This window comes from Zingiber officinale, chromosome 6B (genome assembly GCF_018446385.1).
Source record: "Zingiber officinale cultivar Zhangliang chromosome 6B, Zo_v1.1, whole genome shotgun sequence".
In the NCBI taxonomy this organism is placed as follows: Eukaryota; Viridiplantae; Streptophyta; class Magnoliopsida; order Zingiberales; family Zingiberaceae; genus Zingiber; species Zingiber officinale.
In genome coordinates, this window is record NC_055996.1 from 6,810,952 (window position 1) to 6,830,485 (window position 19,534).

Genomic DNA, 19,534 nt, shown 5'->3' on the forward strand with positions numbered 1-19,534 from the left:
TTTTATCTAAAATCAACACTTGATTAGCCATCTAGTTCTGTTCTGCAAATAATAAGTAAAATATTCAATTTTATGTGGATAAGGCAACGAGCACTGTAAATGCTTCAACATTGTGAAATCGAATTGATGAGGCTGGTAAATAAATGAGTATCATAACTAAACTTTAAAGCTTGATAATCATCAAACCCTAATTGGAACTGTTCTGGAAAATTTTGCTGGAATTCTGTTAGTTCCATTGTAGTCTTAGAGCAATCTTGTACTGTTTAGTCGTTTCCTACTCCAGACAAGATCAGGATGAGTATGTACATTTGGTGAGTGGCACTGCCTAACATCTAGGGGTGGAGCCCACCCTAGCAAGGGTGGAGCCCACCCTAGCAAGGGTGGGCTCCAGCCCATCCATTTTTAAAAATTTATCAGTGGAATTTTATTTTAATCTTATCTTTATTTTATTTTAGTCCATATAATTTATAGTATTTTTATTTCAGTCCTTATTTCTCCCAATTAAATTATCAAAATTTTTAATTAAATTTAAATTTTTCCTTAGTTGTTGTTTCACCTCCCTATATGTATTGCTCTATCTGCCCCCACCAGCAGCAGGTGCCGTCATCTTTCTTGTCCCTCCTTGCTATTGGATATTGGGGCCTTAAATGGACCAAAACGATTTTGAGGAAGGAAGCCATCAATTGTTGAAAGTCGTAATTAACTTCAAAATTGAAATCTACGATTCGCGTAGATAGATTTAGACTATTAATTTGCTCAAAACCGATTAAGGGTGAATGAGAAATTAATGTTTAAAGTCGGCCAAAAACAACATTTATTATTCATTAATAAAGTACATGGGAGAATAGTCCCACATCTGAAATTCTCGATGTGTATTCTCTACTTAATAATGAAGATGTGTTAATGGAGTTAACACAAAAAATAAAAGGGCAGGTGCTCCCTTAGCCCAGGGCGAGCCACCTGTGAGCCCGCCACCCGTCACGTGCGCAATGAGCACTTTGAGGAGCTTAAATTTATGCTCCAGGTGACATTGCAGTGCCTACGTGGCACTCAGGTGACGTGTCAGGCTCGTACCTGACGTGGCAACACCTATGCGGCATCCTCGTGGGCAAAGGAAGATGACTGGACAGTTGACTTAGGGAATGGATAGCTACCGTTGATCAACGTTGATCAAATAAGTATGATGGATCGCTTGTGATGCGATCTAGAGCGTTGGATCGCAAAGAGTAATGATCTGACGGCTTGGGATGAGACTTGATCTGAAGCATCGAATCGATAGATCCAGATCCGATGGCCGATGACAATAGGCGGGATCTGAGGGTCACAACTCCTCAGATCTGATGGATGAGATTGAAGTGGGCTTGGTGAAGGGTTACAACCCTTCAGAATGGATGATCTAGATCGATCCAGCCCAAGGAACACCAACCTCTTCTTTCAGTATAAATAGAACTCTCCAGATAATGGAATATTCACTCAATCCTCTCTTCTCTTCCTTAAGCATTCATCTCATCTTGTGCGTTCAAGAGTCCAAGAAGTCTACTAGAAGGTTCGCTGGTCTCGGAAGTCGGAGTGCTGCGATTCCGAGACGTTCGTCGTCGTTGTATCTTGGGAACGAATTGCAACAATCCGTTAAGCACCGTAGCGGAGCAATATCGTTTACGGAGATAGTGTCGAATACTAGCCTCGACGATCAATTTGCATACTCCAGAAGCTACCCGGGAATAACACTTGCATGCGTCTAGCCTCGATATGACTAGCATAATCGTGACAAACCTTCTCCTTATTAGCGCGTTGTATTTATGGGGCATTGCCGCAGCCATAGTCGCGACCCTGCCATCGCTACTTTCCTCTCTGACCACCACAACATCACATTCATTGATATCCCTATTAATAGTTTTGTATCGCTGCTCTCTCTACCACAAGCGACATCGACTCCACCCTATCATCATGACTCAGCCGCAATCATCATAGCCGGAACACCAATATCGACGATCAACCCCAGATAATTTTAAATCTCAGCTACGCCCTGCTAACATCCTTATTCTCCTGGAGCTAGGAGCAAGGATAAAAATGTCTTTTTGTTCTATTTTAGTATTTGTTTCTGATCTCGTCAATAATGTCATCAATTACCACAATTGCAGGTCAGAAGTTGATAGATACAGAAGTCCAGAAAATGCTGCTGCTTCTCGAGAAATATGCTCTGCTCTCGCCAATCATCTTCATTGGGGCCTCTGGGGGATCATATCAGTAAACTTTCTTTCTTCTTTCTGTCTGTCTGCTGCCTACCATCTGTTTACTTAACATCCTTGGCTCAAAGTTGATTAACAATCGACTTTGAGTACATGGAATACGCGAGGCAGAGATTCCAGCAATACTGGCTGGTGAAGCCTCAAGTATTAGGATCCAACTGAATTGTTTCTTAGAGGAACTCCCTATTCTTCCATTTTATATAAGCAAAGTTATGTAATGCATATGCCACTACTACTACTACTACTGTATTCCAACTATTCCAATATAGAGTGTATTTTTTTTAAACTCAGGCATCTTATTGTTCAAACCAATTAATTTTGAATATGATCGATTCGCTCCATATAAATTTTTCACGGGCCATCAAAGTAAATTTGAAAGTGTTACAATATTACACTAGCAAGCCGGCCTCTATCGTTCTTTCTGCCACTATAGAATTGTTTGGACCCCAAATCAAGTACTTCAGTCGTGAGATCCATTGACATAATTTTTCTGACAAATTAATCATCCAAACATGATCGAACCATGATGCTCTAAATATCTCCCAAGTTGCCTCCACCATAACCCGGGGCAAAGTTTATGTTTGAAATACTTTATATAAAATTAAAATTTACTTGTAGCTCCGGGATAATTCACTAAATATTTATAATATTCCAACCGAGTTGATTATGTCCCTAAAATTTTTTCGTAGTCATTTATGCTCCTCATATTTTACAAAATGTCTCAAATCTATCTCTACTATCAACTCTTCTATTATTTATAATGAAATCTCTCACGTGAGATATGTGTGACCATCTTGATCCAACTTAAAAAATCGCTGCTTGATTTTATTAACCCTAATTCTCAAATCATCCAATTCATTGAATCGTTACTCTTAAAATTCTCTCCAAGTCATCGATTTTCATACTCTCTAATTGTGGTGGGGCGCTGTGAATAAGCACCGATAAGTGGTTAATTGATGCTCTTTGATATTTTTTTTTTCATTTAATTCGTTTAATACATCATACTTTCACCTAATTCATTCTTATTGAATTTCTTTCATAGCCGTCAACTTTGCGGGCAATGCCGACGATAAAGATGTCGGGAGCATAAATTGGTAAGTATTGTTGTCTCTTCATAATCCCTTTTTAAAATATTTTTCTTTAATAATAAAGAAAATTAAAGAAATGAGATAAATTAATTAATAATGAATTAGGCGAAAGTATAATGTATTAAACTAATCAAATGAAAAAAAAAAAAATCAAAATCCATCAATTTATCGATGCTTGTTAACACACCCCCACAATCGGGGAGAGTCTGAAAATCAATGGCTTGGAGATAAATAGCTCCGGAAAAAACTCCAAGGACATTATCCGGAATTTAATTGAAATATTATAGATATCTTAATGAATTTCATTAATATTATTCAGCAAAATATATGGATGAATATCACGAATGTGTTAGGGACATTTAGGTAATTTAGTTCGTTGATCGGCCCTTCTCCTATAAATGGCTTTCGGGTGTGGTTGGCTGCGAATTGCGCTGCCCGGTTTCGTCCAACTGTTTGCCCCTGTCCGAGCCATTCAGGGTTCGTCTTTCATGGCGATTTAATTGAAATCGAAGGAGAGGAGGAGCCAGCTTCATCTCAAACCTACGCTGTCGTAGCTACCTATTACGATCCAGGTGTTGAGGAGGGTTTGAGAATCTGCTTCATTTCTCGAGGCCGCGGCTGAGTCATAGGTGAGGAGGTCAATCTGTTTCGATTGCTACCTTCTGTTGATCTATTGCTCCTCTTTGGCGTTGCCCCTTATGCTGACTATTATTGGATATGATTTTTAACGTGATATATACTTGGTTGCAAGAAACCCTAGTTTGCCTTTGTGTTTGATTATTGTGAGAAGACTTGTTTTTTGTTATTGGTGAGTTAAGATTGACCTCTGAATTTGTGAAAACCGTTCAAAGTTGGATTCGTGTACGTGATTTGGATTTTGGTTTTGATATTTTTCTAAAGAGGACATCTGTGCTGATTTGCTGTAGTGTTTGGAAACTTAAGAGCAACACAAAAAAAGGGTAAACTTGGGTTAATTCTATTGCAGAGGTATCAAATTTTGCGAGAAAAATAGATCCATCATTACCTTAAAGATCGAATACTTAAGTGTGATGGGAACCCTAAATCAGAGGAGGCCAAAAGAAGGATTTTTATGCTACTACAACTCAAACATTGCGTTGGAAAGATGAAAAGCACCCTAAAATTGCTAGCGGCAGATAAGATCGGAAGCGAAGGAATGCAAAAAAGTAATGGATCTCCGGAAAAGAATGAATCAACCGAAGCGTAGGAGTTCGAAGAGTCCGCGTTAGTACCAATGAACTCGCGTAGTTCAATCCGCAAAGGAGGACACATGCGCTGTCGGCAAAAATTGAATCGATGGCTTTGCAGTAGCGAACACATGCCAACTACAAATGGAGAGGATTAACGAAGGCAGGCGCAACTTCACACAGCCCGTGAACCGTGATGTTCTCTTAAAGGATGGATGTTCAATGCCGATGCTTGTCGTACCCAGGGCTGAGCTTTGTTGGGCTTGAGTCCAGTGCAGAGCACCAACCCAGTCCAATAATTTTTAGATTTATATATTTGAACTTAAATTTAGGAGCCTAGCAATTTTTAGACTTTCAGCCCAGTACAGCCCAGTAATTTTTAGACCTATATATTAAGTCCAAATTTTAAAAGAACTTTTTTTTTGTTTGTCGACACATCAAGGAGCAGCAGACCACAAAAATCACAGTCACATAACAGCAACAGCCTAGGGTAGTTGAAGATCATGGCTACGCCATTGGTCGTGGTTCGTTGTTCTATATTCATCGATCTAAACAAACCCGACCTGGCATCCCGGTTTAGAGCTCACCAGTTCTGATCTGGACCAGTTCGAACCGGAATTACAGTCAAAAGTTGTCAAATCATGATGTTTACTATGAAATTAATTTGGTCCACGATAGTTGTAGAACTCCTAGAATTTAATCATTTATATGGTACCTCTAAATCTTTGTTAAATTGTAACTAGGCTTTTAATCATTTATATGGCACCTCTAAATCTTTGTTAAATTGTAACTGGGCTGGGCTGGTGCTCTGCACTAGACTCAAGCCTATCGAAGCTCAGCCCTGGGTATGACAAACATCGGCATTGAACATCCATCCTTTAAGAGAACATCACGGTTCACGGCCTGTGTGAAGTTGCACTTGCCTTCGTTAACCCTCTCCATTTGTAGTTGGCATGTGTTCGCTACTGCAAAGCCATCGATTCAATTTTTGCCGACAGCGCATGTGTCCTCCTTTGCGGATTGAACTACGCGAGTTCATTGGTACTAACGCGGACTCTTCGAACTCCTACGCTTCGGTCGATTCATTCTTTTCCGGAGATCCATTACTTTTTTGCATTCCTTCGCTTCCTATCTTATCCGCCGCCGTCCATTTTAGGGTACTTTTCATCTTTCCAACGCCTTGTTTGAGTTGTAGTAGAATAAAAATTTTCTTTTGGCCTCCTCTGATTTAGGGTTCCCGTCTCACTTAAGAGTATTCGATCTTTATGGTGTGTTTGGTTCAAGTTATCATGTATTATCTTGGTTTTGTGATTACCAGGTAATCACATAACCAAGGTTATGGGGTATAAAACATCACCTAATATTGTTTGGTTCAACTTAAGTAATGAAACAAAAAAATTTTTGTTTGAAGGTTTTAATATATAACTTAATTTAATATTTTATTGTATTACCCTCCATTACCGAACCAATAATATATTATTATTATTATTTTAAACTTTAAGTTTTTTTATTCTAAGTTTACGTTTTTTTTTTTTTTTGTTTTTTTGAAGTTTACGTTTTTTTTAACTTTACTATCAAATTTATTTTTTAAATAAAATAACACATTTATATTTTTTATTTAGTTTTTATAATCTAAAATGAAATTTTTGTTATAAAAATTATATGGGTATTTTAAGTTTACATTTTTCGTTTTTTTTACGTTTACCTTTTTTTGTTTTTATTGTTTTTTGTTTTTTTTCGAAGTTTACGTTTTTTAAACTTTACTATCAAAGTTATTTTTTAAATAAAATAACACATATTTTTATTTAGTTTTTATAATCTAAAATGAAATTTTCGTTATAAAAATTTTAGGGGTATTTTTGTCCCCATGTATCAATATTGGAGAATATTTTTGGCAAAAAATATTTGTTAACCCCGGAATCAAGAAAATCCTCAATTTTTCAAAGTTTTCCGATTCCTGGTTGCATGCCCGTTTTGCTGACGTGTCGGGCATGTATCATTCACCGATTACCTAAACCAAATAAGGTTTTCGTTAATAATCTTGAATGGATAACCAAGGTTATCCAGGATAACTAAGGTCATCCAGAATAACCCTCAACCCAACGCACCCTTAAGGTAATGATGAATCTATTTTTCTCACAAAGTTTGATACTTCAACGATAGAATTAACCCAAGTTTACCCTTTTTTTGTGTCGCTCTTAAGTTTCCGAGGTGGGCAAAGATGAGAACAGTTGAAGTATCTGAACCAATCGAGGTCGCCGAGAGGATTCCTAAAGAAGCGAAGAAGATCCTATACGAGTTGGCATCGAAATGGAGCGATGTCGCGGATTCCCGGGCATTGGAGGTGGTGCAGCTCAAGGGGGCGATGACGAACGAAGTGTACCAAGTCAACTGGCCAACCATGTCCAAGGGCGGCGTCTCGAGGAAGGTGCTGGTTCGGATTTACGGTGAGGGGGTGGACGTCTTCTTCGATCGTGAGAACGAGATCAGGACGTTCGAGTGTATGTCGCGGCATGGGCAGGGACCGTTGCTCCTCGGGCGTTTTGCAAACGGTCGGGTCGAGGAGTTCATCAACGCTCGCGTATGTGCTTCATTCTATAAATCTACTCTTTTAAGATTATCATTTCTGTCAATTAATATATGCATTTTCTGGTGGCATTAAAACTTGAAAAAATTTTGACCATTTTTTTTTGGAAATTCGATAATTTAAACGTATTTTGTGGTGCTTTCAATCTTCTAGCATTCATGTCATCATTCTGTTTCATGGTTTCTAAGTTTTGTAGCTTTTACCTTTAGGGTTCTTTTTCAGCAAACACTCAATTAGTTCAAATCTGACTTGAAATAGTTGGGTCCAACACAGGTTGATGATTATGACTGATTGATTGGAGTTCATATGCAGTTTATTTATGAAATAGAATAAAAAATTTGGTGATTCGCCTTATGTTGTCTGGGAAGCATATGCTGCTATGGATTCTCAATTCTTTTTTCCACCTTCTATGAATTTCATCTCCTTTGCACCTTATGCTTTATTCTGTCCCTGTCTGCTAGAAGCCTAAAACTTATAGCATGTTCTCAGTTCAATAAATTGTAGAAAAAAAAGAGTCCATTTAAGCTTATAAAGATTCGAGTAATAAAAGATTATTTAATTAATTAAATATTAATAGTGAAATTGTCTTACATACAACTCAATGGAGGGACCGAGTGGACCATTAGAATATTGATGTTCGGGGTGTCTTAACTCTTTTATCTAGCAGTTGAATGAGATTAAAACAGCCATGATGATTTTATTGCATTTGTTGGTTGAGTTTCTATCTTTCCCTTGCTTATATGTGTTGGGTCCCACGGTATGTAGCACTAATGAATAATTTTAGGTTTATTTATTACACTTCAATTTGGTTCCTAGTTGCCTTTAGTTCTATATGGGACCTAATCTTGGCATCCGATGGAGATGAGTTATATTTTTCTCAAGGGAAACTAGAGGACAAGCGTGAGCTAGGAACAGACAAATAGCTGAAATGCAGATAGAACATACCAAGTGTGTACAACTTAACATGGTGAATAATAGATCTGGATGTAGATCATCTAAGAAAGAAGGCTGATTGAAAGTGCAAAATAATTGCTTCACAACTCTTCATCTGTAGTCTCCTGTGGTGAGGTTTCTTTTAACTTAACTGGTATTTCCAGTATTCTAAAGATTAGAGACTATCTGGCTGGCTGCTTCTCAAGGTATACATCCAATTAGTTGTATAAGAATAAGGTGTAGCTTGTCTGCATGGTGTTCTGTAACCTTCTGCTTTTTAGAAAATTAGTTTTCTGAATCCATCTCAAACCTCATGGGACTCAAGTTGTGGAAGCTTTGATGCAGTGGACCAATTGGTAATCGACTAATAGAAAAGGCAACTTTTGCAACTTGATTTGCTTTATTTTTGCTCATTCATTTTGCTCCTCATGCATCAACATCCTCATCCTCATTTCAACTATCTGGGACTGGGTGCATGAATCGTATACTCTCATTGAACTATACATAAAGCTCTAATATATATTATCCTCATATTGTGTTAGCTTCTCATATGTATCCTCAATAATTTGAAGCATATAGCATAAACACTACACCACAATTCATCAAGAACAGGTTCTTCAATAAATTCCTTGTTTGCCTAACTTTTTGGGCTATTTAATCTTGGGAAGGTTATGGATTGGAAACCTTCTGGATTTATCAAGCTTGAGCAATTCTAGTGATGATAAGGATAGCTTTAATGCATACATGGCTAGTGTTTGGACTGGGCAAGGCAATGTTACAGTTCGATCTGAGGATTCAAACCACCAAACCTCTTATTTTAAAAACATAAACTAAAGATACAGATTATGACTCTTTCCATGTATGATTAATTTATTTAAAATTGCAGTGCATAAATAACTTAATGCATATATGTCCCTTTCTTTTGGTATTTCAGACTCTTTCTGCTGCTGACCTTCGGGACCCGAAAGTATCTTCTTTGATTGCCTCAAAATTAAAGGAGTTCCATGATCTCGACATGCCTGGTCAAGCAAAAGTTTTCTTATGGGAAAGGTTAAGGTATACCTTAGTTGTTTGACACATATATGTTTTGGTGCACTTCAAAATGGAGTTGGGCATTTGGTTGTAACTGATATTTTATTGTCAGAAATTGGCTTAAAGAAGCTCACAGATTGTGCTCACCTGAAGAAGTCAAAGAATTTCAGTTGGATAAATTTGCTGACGAGATAAAAACTTTGGAAGCCATATTGTCTGTAGAAGATCAAAATATTGGATTTTGCCATAATGATCTTCAATATGGTAATATCATGATGGATGAAGAATCCAAACAAGTGACAATTATTGTAAGTTATCTTTGTGATCTTAATCATTGAGATTATAATTAATAACCATTATCCTTTTGTCTCTATTAAATACTTGTAGCTTTTGGACTGTTACTTTAGACTAAATAATATCTAATTGAATGAGATGTGATGAATATCTGGCTACTCCTGTAAATTTGTCATATAATTAACTAATTCAGTTCTGACCAGCCATTTTTTTTCATGTATCTTATTCAATATTTCTTTCTGTGATTTTCCTCAGACTCCTTGCTTATAACTCACTTATTGTAGTTTTTTTTATTGGAGTTTTTATGTCTCACAATCTGACTAGCCTTATGAATTTGCAACTAAAAATAAGTTAAGGAGGCTAGTTCAGGTACCTTGGCATTTTGTTACAAGCTTCCAACTGGCCCTTTACTTGAGTATTTTTGTACATGCCAAAATATGCTTCTAATTCCTGTTTTTCCTTTTTATTCTAGGATTATGAGTATGCAAGTTTTAACCCTGTGGCTTATGATCTTGCCAATCATTTCTGTGAGATGGCTGCTGATTATCATACACAAACACCTCACGTTTTGGATTTCAACAAGTACCCAGGTTGCTGATTGTTGTGATATATATTCTGTATAGTCTTATTATCAAGGTTCATAGCCAGCCCAAATAATCTTGTTTCTTTAAAGCAGATGTTGAGGAGCAGAAAAGATTTGTTCAGACTTACCTAACTTCTTCAGGTAATATATTGGATTATCATCAAACCCTACTTGGAACCGTTCTAGAAAATTTTGCTGGAATTCTCTTAGTTCCATTGTAGTCTTAGAGCAATTTTGTAGTGTTTAGTCGTTTCCTACTCCAGACAAGATCGGGATATGTAATTTTGGCGAGTGTCACTGCAAACATCCTTATTCCTCTGGAGTTAGAAGCATGGATAAAATGCCTTTTTGTTCTATTTTAGTATTTGTTTCTGATCTCATCAATAATGTCATCAATTACCACAATTGCAGGTGAGAAGTTGATAGATACAGAAGTGCAGAAAATGCTGCTGCTTATTGAGAAATATGCTCTCGCCAATCATCTTCATTGGGGCCTCTGGGGGATCATATCAGTAAACTTTCTTTCTTCTTTCTGTCTGCTGCCTACCATCTGTTTACTTAACATCCTTGGCTCAAAGTTGATTAACAATCATACCTTTCACCTATAGGAACATGTCAACGAAATCGACTTCGAGTACATGGAATACGCGAGGCAGAGATTCCAGCGATACTGGCTGGTGAAGCCTCAACTATTAGGATCCAACTGAATTGTTTGTTAGAGGAACTCCCTATTCTTCCATATTATTTTAGCAAAGTTATGTAATGCATATGCCAAAAAAAAAGAAGCCTAACTTCTCTTTGATTTCAATATCTATGATTTAGTTTATGCAAATTCAAAAGTTATGAAGGGGAGTTTTGGCGTAATGGTAAATTTATTGCTTTGTGATTAAAAAGTCACGGATTTGAATTTTGAAAATAGTCTTTTATAAAAAGCAGGTGAAGGTTGCGTATAATGGATCTTTTTTCGGGACTTCGTATAATGAGAGTATCGTGCACCGGGTTATTTTTTAAAATTCAAAAACCTTCTTTCCCTATTACTTGTAAGTGAATATTTTTTAATTTGTAAATATCAATTTCAGCTATTTAGTACAGATATTTATTTAATGAATCAGTTTCATATTTTTAGAAACTCGATCAATTTTAGCCGTGCTACCCAACACAGTCAGTGCCAGAATAACCACCACAATCAAACTGGAAATTGACAGTTGAACAAGACCTTCGATCTGCTCCACTGAAAAACAATGGACCCCTCTCAGGACATTCTTTACATTCATTCAAAATTCTGAAGATGAAAGTAAACCCTCAACAACTATTAAGAACTCCTTTGCTAATGCCCCCAAAGTCCAAATAAACATTTCTCAATTTTTTTTTTTTTACACTAGTTATCTAATTGTTCCAAGCAATTAATTAATTTTGAAGATGATCGATTTAATCCATATAAAATTTTTACAGACCATGAAAGGAAATTTGAAAGTGATGTAATATTACATTGGCAGGTTGACCTATGTAGTTCTTTCTATTGGAGTAATCTAGGTGTCCTAGGTTTTGATTCTTGGGTAAATATTTAAGTTAGGTTTATTGTTATATTTGATATGCATTGTGAGTGTGTAGAATACAGGTACAATAAGGAAAGTCCAAGTATGATCTTGATAATAGAGGAAAGTCCAAGGATGAGTCTTGACGGTGTAAGTTCAAGCATGTATTTTTGGCAACGTAAGTCTAAGTATAACTTGGCAATGGATGAAGTCCCGAAGGCACGACCTAGTAAAGGAAAATCCAACAACAATGATCAGACCGATGGAAACTCCAGAAGACAAGACGTAAACGATGAGGATGCATCTGAGGGACGTGAGGCTGATGGAGGAGACTAGAAGGCTAGATCTAGGTTGATAGGGCGAGGACGAGTGCTGAGTGAATGTATTCAATGGTCAAATCCTAGGGTTAGGGTTTGACTAGTTGACTTGGATAGGGCACAAAATGTTTTTGTGCCCGACGACTGCGAAAATAGTCGATTAGCACTGTAACAGTCAACAGTCACTATAACAGTTAACTGGGTACTATAGCAGTTATTGTAACAGTCGACTGATATCGAGTCATTGGCATGTAACAATCGAATTCCACTTAAGATCAGTCGACTGGTGACGAGAAACTCTTCTAACGGACGTCAAGGTCCTAACACTTTCTACCACTAAAATTATCTAGACCCCAAATCAAGTGTTTTAGCTGTGGGATCCATTAATATAATTTTTCTATCAAATTAAACACCCAAGCATGATCGAACCATGATGCTCTAAATATCTCCCAAGTTGCCCCCAGGGCGTAGCACAGACGGTGGGCGCATGGTATCTCTGGCGTAATGGTCAGGGGTCGATTCTCAGGAACTGACGACCTGGGGTTTACCCTGCCATGCGCCTATGGCCTGTGTACCTGCATAAACCTCCCTCCATATCCGTGGGACCGGCACTAAAAGGACCGCTAAAATAACGGATCTATTTTTTTTTTCTAAATATCTTCCAAGTCACCTTCCCGTTGCATCGTAGTCCAAGATAAAGTTTATGTTTGAAATACTTTATATAATGTTAAAATTTACTTGTAGCTTAGGAATAATTTATTAAAATATTCTTAATGTTTCAATCGAGTCTTGATTATCTCCCTAAAGTTGTTTCTGAGTCATTAATGTCCCTCAAATTTTATAAAATATCCCAATTCTATCTTCATTGTCAACTCTTCTGTTATTTGTAACAAAATCTCTCAAACTCACTGCTCAATTCTATCTACCATAATTCCTAAATCATCTAATTCTTTGAATCATTCCTCTGAAATTCTCTCCAAGCTATTGATTTTCATACTCTCCGATTGTGATGACACTATCAACAAGCACATGTAAGTGGTTTATTGATGCTCTTTGATTTTTTTTTATTTAATTCATTTAATACATCTTATTTTTACCTAATTCATTCCTACTTTACAGGTAACGCAGACAATGAATACGTCGGGAGCACAAATTGGTAAATGCTGTCGTCCCTTCATAATTTTTTTAAAAATAGTTTTAATAATAAAGAAAATTAAAGAAATGAGAGAAATTAAGTTTAAATGAATTAGGCAAAGTATGATTTATTAAACAAATTAAATGAAAAAACAATATCAACGGCATCAATAAACCACTTACTTTTCACCGTGCCACGCCACCACAATCTGAGCGTGAAATCCGATGACTTGGAGATACATAGTTCCGGAAAAATTAACAGGATTTAATTGAAATATTATGGATATTTTAATGAATTCCATTAATATTATTTAGGTAAAAATATATATGGATGTGTTAGGGACATTTAGGTAATTTAGTTCGTTGATCGGCCCTTCTCCTATAAATGGCTTTCGGGAGTGGTTGGGTGCGAATTGCGCTGCTCGATTTCGATCGGTTTCTTCCAACTCCTTGCCCCTTTCTGAGCAATTCAGGGTTCGTCTCTCATGGCGATTTAACTGAAATCGAAGGAGACGAGGAGCCGGCTTCATCTCAAGCCTACGCTGTCGTAGCTACCTATTGCGATCCAGGTGTCGAGGAGGGTTTGAGAGCCTGCTTCATTTCTCGAGGCCGCGGCTGGGTCATAGGTGAGGAGGTCAATCTGTTTCGATTGCTTCCTTCTGTTGATCTATTGCTCCTCTTTGGTGTTGCCCCTTATGCTGACTATTATTGGATGTGATTTTTAACGTGATATATACTTGGTTGCAAGAAACCCTAGTTTGGCTTTGTGTTTGATTATCGTGAGAAGAATTGTTTTTTTTTGTTATTGGTGAGTTAAGATTGATCTCTGAATTTGTGAAAACCGTTCAAAGTTGGATCGTGTACGTGATTTGGATTTTGGTTTTGATATTTTTCTAAAGAGGACATCTGCGCTGATTCGCTGTAGTGTTTGGAATTGCAAGGGGATTTTTGAGAATTTAAGTTCGATTTGATGCATTGTTTCTAGTCTGATCGTGCTTATGTTTATCTAATGAACTGCTATTCCTTCACTATTTTTACGACAAATGTATTGTGGTTTACTAGTTAAACGCACCTAACGTTTCTCATTGAATCCTCTGTAAACCCACTTTCCTTTATTGAGGGAGGTTGTTTCTCTCTGAGTCCAATTTTTTTCCCTTGTGCAAAGTGTTCTGTAGAGAAATGAATACGATCCTTCAACTACTGTGGACTAGAAATAAACTCAATCCTTTTTTTTTTTCCCGTGTGCATCAATTATTTCATTTAAAAACGACACTTTGAGCTGTCTAGGGCGTAGAGATGTCCACTCCTTCAAGGAAGAGACTGATGAGGGACTTCAAGCGGTTACAACAGGACCCTCCTGCAGGTATCAGCGGAGCTCCTCATGATAACAACATCATGCTCTGGAATGCTGTTATATTTGGGTATGCTTGTCGGGAACTAATTGTTATAGTTTCTTGGCTAACATGATGGGATGGTTTTGCTGATGCTTATCCTTTGGTTATGAATTGCAGCCCAGATGACACACCTTGGGATGGAGGTACGTTTCTTGTGCAATAATTATAGTCAAAAGTTTTGATCAATCAGCATGCTCATTTTGAGTTATTGCATAGCTTCCATTTGTGTTGTTCCTTGGCTGAAATGATTCATGTTTACAAGATTCTTGGGTCTTTCTTATAACTAAAAATATTCTGTGTGTATCTGTTTATAGCTCAGTGTTTGTGGATTGAGTGTAAGATCTTCTTTCAGATAGTCCTGATGATAGTAGATTGAAAAGTTTTCTTATGATTTATTTTTTCATATATGCATGTTGATTGTGATCAATATGTTTCTCATCTTATAACTGGTATAAGATAGATAATTGAAGTCTTTCTTTGGTTGCTCAATTAACTAATATTCATATCTGACAAAGTATTTCTTGGAATTGTAAGTCTGGAAGTTAAATATTCACCTTGCACTCAATATTGGAAAGTTGAAATAAGTGGTTAAAGAATCGATTCAATTAAGAAAGATAAATATGGGTATCATGGTAGTTTGTTTTTTATTCCTGCTGTTCTTCACTCCATTTACATTATGTATTGGGTCTTTCCATTGTTCTTTTCAACCATTCTCCTCCCTCCCTTTTGATTGCTTATTCTACATAGTGAGCCGTGAATGTCTTCCATGTTCCAAAATGGGCTTCCTTTTGATCATCTTAGCTTCACAAGCAAGCTGCGAGTGGCTTCCGTTGTTCCATGATGCCTCTCAAGCATTTTTGTCCATTTACCTATGCATTCCTCATTATAGACCTTGTTTTGTGTCATCATTGCAACTCACCCAATGCCAACAACCTTCTTTCTGCTCCTCTGCTTTTTCTTAGTTCCCCTCCTGTTGCTCCTCTTCAGATTGACCAATTGTTGACATGGATGAGACAAAACGCAAGTGTTTTGTTTTGGTCAGGGATAGAAACTCTGATATGGGTTTACACTTTAAACCTTGGTCTAACTTATGTTTTCAAAGTGTGTGCAAGTAGGATAATTTTTTGGGTATATTTTTTTTTCAAACTGAAGAATATTATATCCTATAAACTATTTGCTAGAGAAACACTGCTAACAAAAAATTCTTCAACTTGTTTTCTTCTTTCCTTCATTTTATATACTTTGCAGTGTAAGTTCTCATAGATGCTTGATAATTGATATTGTTTTTTTGTTTTTTTTTTATTTTCTAACTTTTTAACTTTCTTGTACCTGATATGGCCAGGCACGTTTAAACTGACACTTCAATTTACAGAGGATTATCCCAATAAGCCACCAACTGTTCGCTTTGTATCTCGAATGTTCCATCCTAATAGTGAGTGGAGCTATTGTCTTCTCTTTTCTTGAATGTTTGTAGTATGCATTTTTTTTTCATCTGAGTTCACAATGGTCCTTGATTGCTTCTAGCTTATGATAGAACAATGAGTAAAACATGTGTTAGGAATAATGAAAAAAAATATTAGAATTTCTCATCAATGATAATCCCTTCAATTTATGTTGATTATTTATCAAATAAAATTACACCTTAAACCTTCCGTTATAGTGTTTACCAGTAATATCTAACACCCCTCAAGCCAACTTAAATAGAAACCTAGTTTGTTACATCTATACTCAATTCTAAGATCTCTAGCAAATCCGCTGATTGATCATTAGAGCTCACAAATCATAGGACAATTTTATTGGATTGCGCATTTTCTCTTATGAAGTAGCAACCAATTTTTATGTAGTTTGTCCTTTCATGGAATATTGGATTAGAGAGGCTGTGTCTTACAACTTAGTTGTCACATTCTACTTTCATCGACTCTTTAAGAGCTATGTTACTCAGACTCCAATTCGAGTATTGCTAAGGGGGTGGATTTGAGTGTTAACATGACTTTCTAAAAATTCTACACGGGACCGATAGAAATATTGAGTGGTTACTTGGAATGTTAGTGTGTGTATGAGTGTGAGTATTTAATACAGTTACAAAGGGAGTAAGATGAAGAGTCCAAGTATCATAGTTTAAGAAGATATTCCAACTTGTTCGCCAATTGATTTACCTAGATAGCTAACATGTAGCTTGGCCATAGTTCTTGACTCCACCTCTGCGTCCAAATGTAGATGACACATTACAGACTAAACACTTTGCCTTGCACATAATATTTTTTTAAAATTCAGTAGCATGTGTGAAGCGCCAAGTACCAAGCGTCAAGTGCCAGGAGACCCTCCCTTGAGCAATTGCTTCGCACTTATATTCTTAGTCAAAGATCCTCAATTGAATTTCTTGTTGATTACACAAAGGGGCCAAGTTCTTGATTTCAGCGATATTGACTTATAGAATATTAAAGAGGCCCCATGCCGTTTTTAATGACACTTAACCATTAATACACATTTCTTATATTCGTGTTCTCTTATCTCATAGTGAGACTGATTACTGAATGATGTAATACCGATTAACATAAACTGCTCCAATATAATAAAAAGGTTCATGGGTAACAAAATCAAGAGGCCCTCACACCATTCTTCAAGACATCAAATATCAATACTAGTTTCTTATATTCTAGCAGGGATTGAAATGCCTGAGGCACATGATGTTTCATTATGCATCATAGTTGCTTCAACTTTTTTTATTTTTGGCTATCTTTGACTTATCAAGTTTGATTATGTTTCTGAGAAGTTTCACATATTATTCTTATTTCTAAGGACTTTATGATTCATATGCATTGCCCTGATACATATTGATTTATGTTTAGTTTATGCGGATGGAAGCATATGCTTGGATATTTTGCAAAATCAATGGAGTCCAATCTATGATGTGGCTGCAATCCTTACTTCTATCCAGGTATTATAATTCTCCACTCCCTAAATTTATGGAAAAATTTATCTTATCCTTGAGCTTCCCTTTTTGAAGGTTCTTATGCTTTGAAACCCATATATATAAGTTCAGAACTTCTCTGATGTGTCTTTTCAAATATGAACTTGGTCAAACAGGTTTATTCTACTGATGTTAGTTGTTATGATGCAACAACCAAGGGAACTATTGCTTTATCCAATGGCAGAGTCTCTATGAGTTTTAATAAATGTGATGCCTAAAATATCTAAGTTTCTATTCACTTTTCAACGTGTTTGTTAGTACCAAGAGTTCTGCTTGTGTTGTATAAACTACCTAAGGGTCATGTTAAATATCTACTTGGAAATTTGTTCCAAGAGGCTTTAGAAATAGGAGTCTAAAATGTTGGTAAGGCACAAGAGCAATATATAAGTATCCCTTAGAGTGGAGTTCAAAGCTGCTTCTTGTGTTCTCTGTATTCCTTTTCGGGTTGTGAGATTTTTCTAGTTTTGACATGAGAGTGGTGATTCTTAACCTGTATCTTTTTGGATCTCATGAATACTTTAATCTTCTATCTCTTTTTTCCTTTAGATCCTTGTTTTTCCAGCTCGCCTGACATTATGCTACCATTGTCCCAAAGTTTTCATTGGGTGACCCAGTTTATTATGTTGATGGAATATCCAATATTTTTTTCCTTGAAAAAAAAACTGGTCGACGGGGTCTCTGAATTTAGACCTACAGTGCTCCTCAACCAACTAAACATCTGCTTAGTTATGATTTAAGTGGGATAGTAGTCCAGAGTAGAGAGGAGAACCAAAAATGAGGAATGTGGAAATGAGGAGAAAAAGTATTTGCCCATCATGATGGTGTTTCTTGGCAAGTAAAGGCGTTGGGCTATGTAAAACTTAGATGATGAGGCACATTGAAGGTTGTGATGTGAAGACATTACTCTTGTAATATCAATGCCTTTGTGGGTTGTCTATCTTTCAATGCATCCGTTTGTGTGTTACACATTATATGGGCCGTAATATTGCATTTCCCTATGACACTGCGTAATGCTTTTATCTGCAGATACAAGCTGGATTTATAATTTAGTAATTGGCTTGTAGGGTTGACGGGCCATGAAACTGGGAATGTGTAAGGTGTCTTTAAAATTTATTTTACCATACTTATTACAATTTAATGCCGACACACTGAGTTTATTTTAATTATGCAAATCTCTGGGGGAAAAAGCATTAATTGAAGGCTAAGAGCTGACTGCAGCAGTCATATATTTGAACGTGTGACCATAAAGAATTTTGATACATTGAAAGAAGAAAAATGTTGTAGATGGGTTGAAATTTTAGATTTTGTTCTTTGCATGAATTGGTAGCTAACAACGTACTTACTGATTTGTTCATCATGGCTATTTATCGATAATGTACCTTGATCCAATCTGCAGTTAACATGCATCATATACCTATTGTTTTATCTCAACATACCACTTTTACTGTCATGTTCCTAAATTGAAACGCCTCTTCTTGCAGTCGTTGCTCTGTGATCCAAATCCCAACTCACCTGCCAATTCTGAAGCTGCGCGCATGTTCAGTGAGAACAAGCGTGAATATAACAGAAAAGTCCGTGAGATTGTCGAGCAGAGCTGGACAGCAGACTGACTATCGACAAGATCAATGCAACGCCCTCCTGGATATATGATGCATACTCTATCTTCAAGCTGTACGTTACTGTTTGTAGAAAAATGATTGCCTTTACTTTGCCTAAATGCGTGTCATTCGTACTCTGCAATCCGATCTCGTTTGCTGAATTGCTGTTGACTATCATATATCTAAGTTTTCCTTTCATTATATAGACACTTGTATTCACTGTTCCATTTTGGTTTTGGTGCTGCATGACGTTGATTAATGCGCCAACTTAACTGTCACAAACATGCTTAAACTTGGTTTAACAGTGTTATGCATAAATTCAGTACTAAATTAAAAATATAGTAATGGAACTTAAGTTACTGATGCATTTAATGGTTCGTCCCAATGTATATTGTACTTTTACTCGGTAATTTCACTGGGATATCTCCAGTTTCGCCTTTCAAAATGGTGCTGATGTAGTCTACAAATGGAGATCAAAGAAAGCAAATACTTTTAAAATTGTACTAGTTATGAAACACAGTTTAACAATGAAATAGTTAGTATCGTTCAAAAATTGTATAATTTGGTCCCAAACACCTATTCTTAAGAAGCTTTGACCAATCTAGAATGTATTA

At 36.6% G+C, this 19,534-nt stretch overlaps 2 protein-coding genes and 1 pseudogene across 3 annotated transcripts; all 3 read left to right on the top strand.

Annotated features, from left to right (window-relative positions):
• Nucleotides 1–2,437, top strand: part of LOC121990723 — a 46,445-nt pseudogene extending 44,008 nt beyond the window's left edge.
• A 1,327-nt stretch (nt 2,438–3,764) lies between these two features.
• On the top strand, nt 3,765–10,779 carry LOC121991824 (probable choline kinase 2). Of its 2 annotated transcripts, none has more exons than XM_042545871.1 (8): nt 3,765–3,966; nt 6,746–7,123; nt 8,997–9,118; nt 9,207–9,402; nt 9,861–9,978; nt 10,065–10,112; nt 10,383–10,483; nt 10,580–10,779. In XM_042545871.1, exons 2-8 carry the CDS (start codon nt 6,764–6,766, stop codon nt 10,676–10,678), a joined length of 1,044 nt encoding a protein of 347 aa, XP_042401805.1. In that variant the 5' UTR covers nt 3,765–3,966; nt 6,746–6,763; the 3' UTR covers nt 10,679–10,779. The 2 variants fall into 2 exon arrangements, with proteins under 2 accessions (XP_042401805.1, XP_042401807.1); XM_042545873.1 differs by lacking the exon at nt 3,765–3,966 and adding an exon at nt 6,288–6,657.
• A 2,571-nt stretch (nt 10,780–13,350) lies between these two features.
• On the top strand, nt 13,351–19,121 carry LOC121991825 (ubiquitin-conjugating enzyme E2 2-like). The gene is made up of 6 exons (XM_042545874.1): nt 13,351–13,583; nt 14,245–14,378; nt 14,469–14,494; nt 15,694–15,783; nt 17,201–17,289; nt 18,804–19,121. The coding sequence occupies exons 2-6, from the start codon at nt 14,254–14,256 to the stop codon at nt 18,930–18,932; spliced, it is 459 nt and encodes a 152-aa protein (XP_042401808.1). The 5' UTR covers nt 13,351–13,583; nt 14,245–14,253; the 3' UTR covers nt 18,933–19,121.
• The last annotated feature ends 413 nt before the right edge of the window (nt 19,122–19,534 follow it).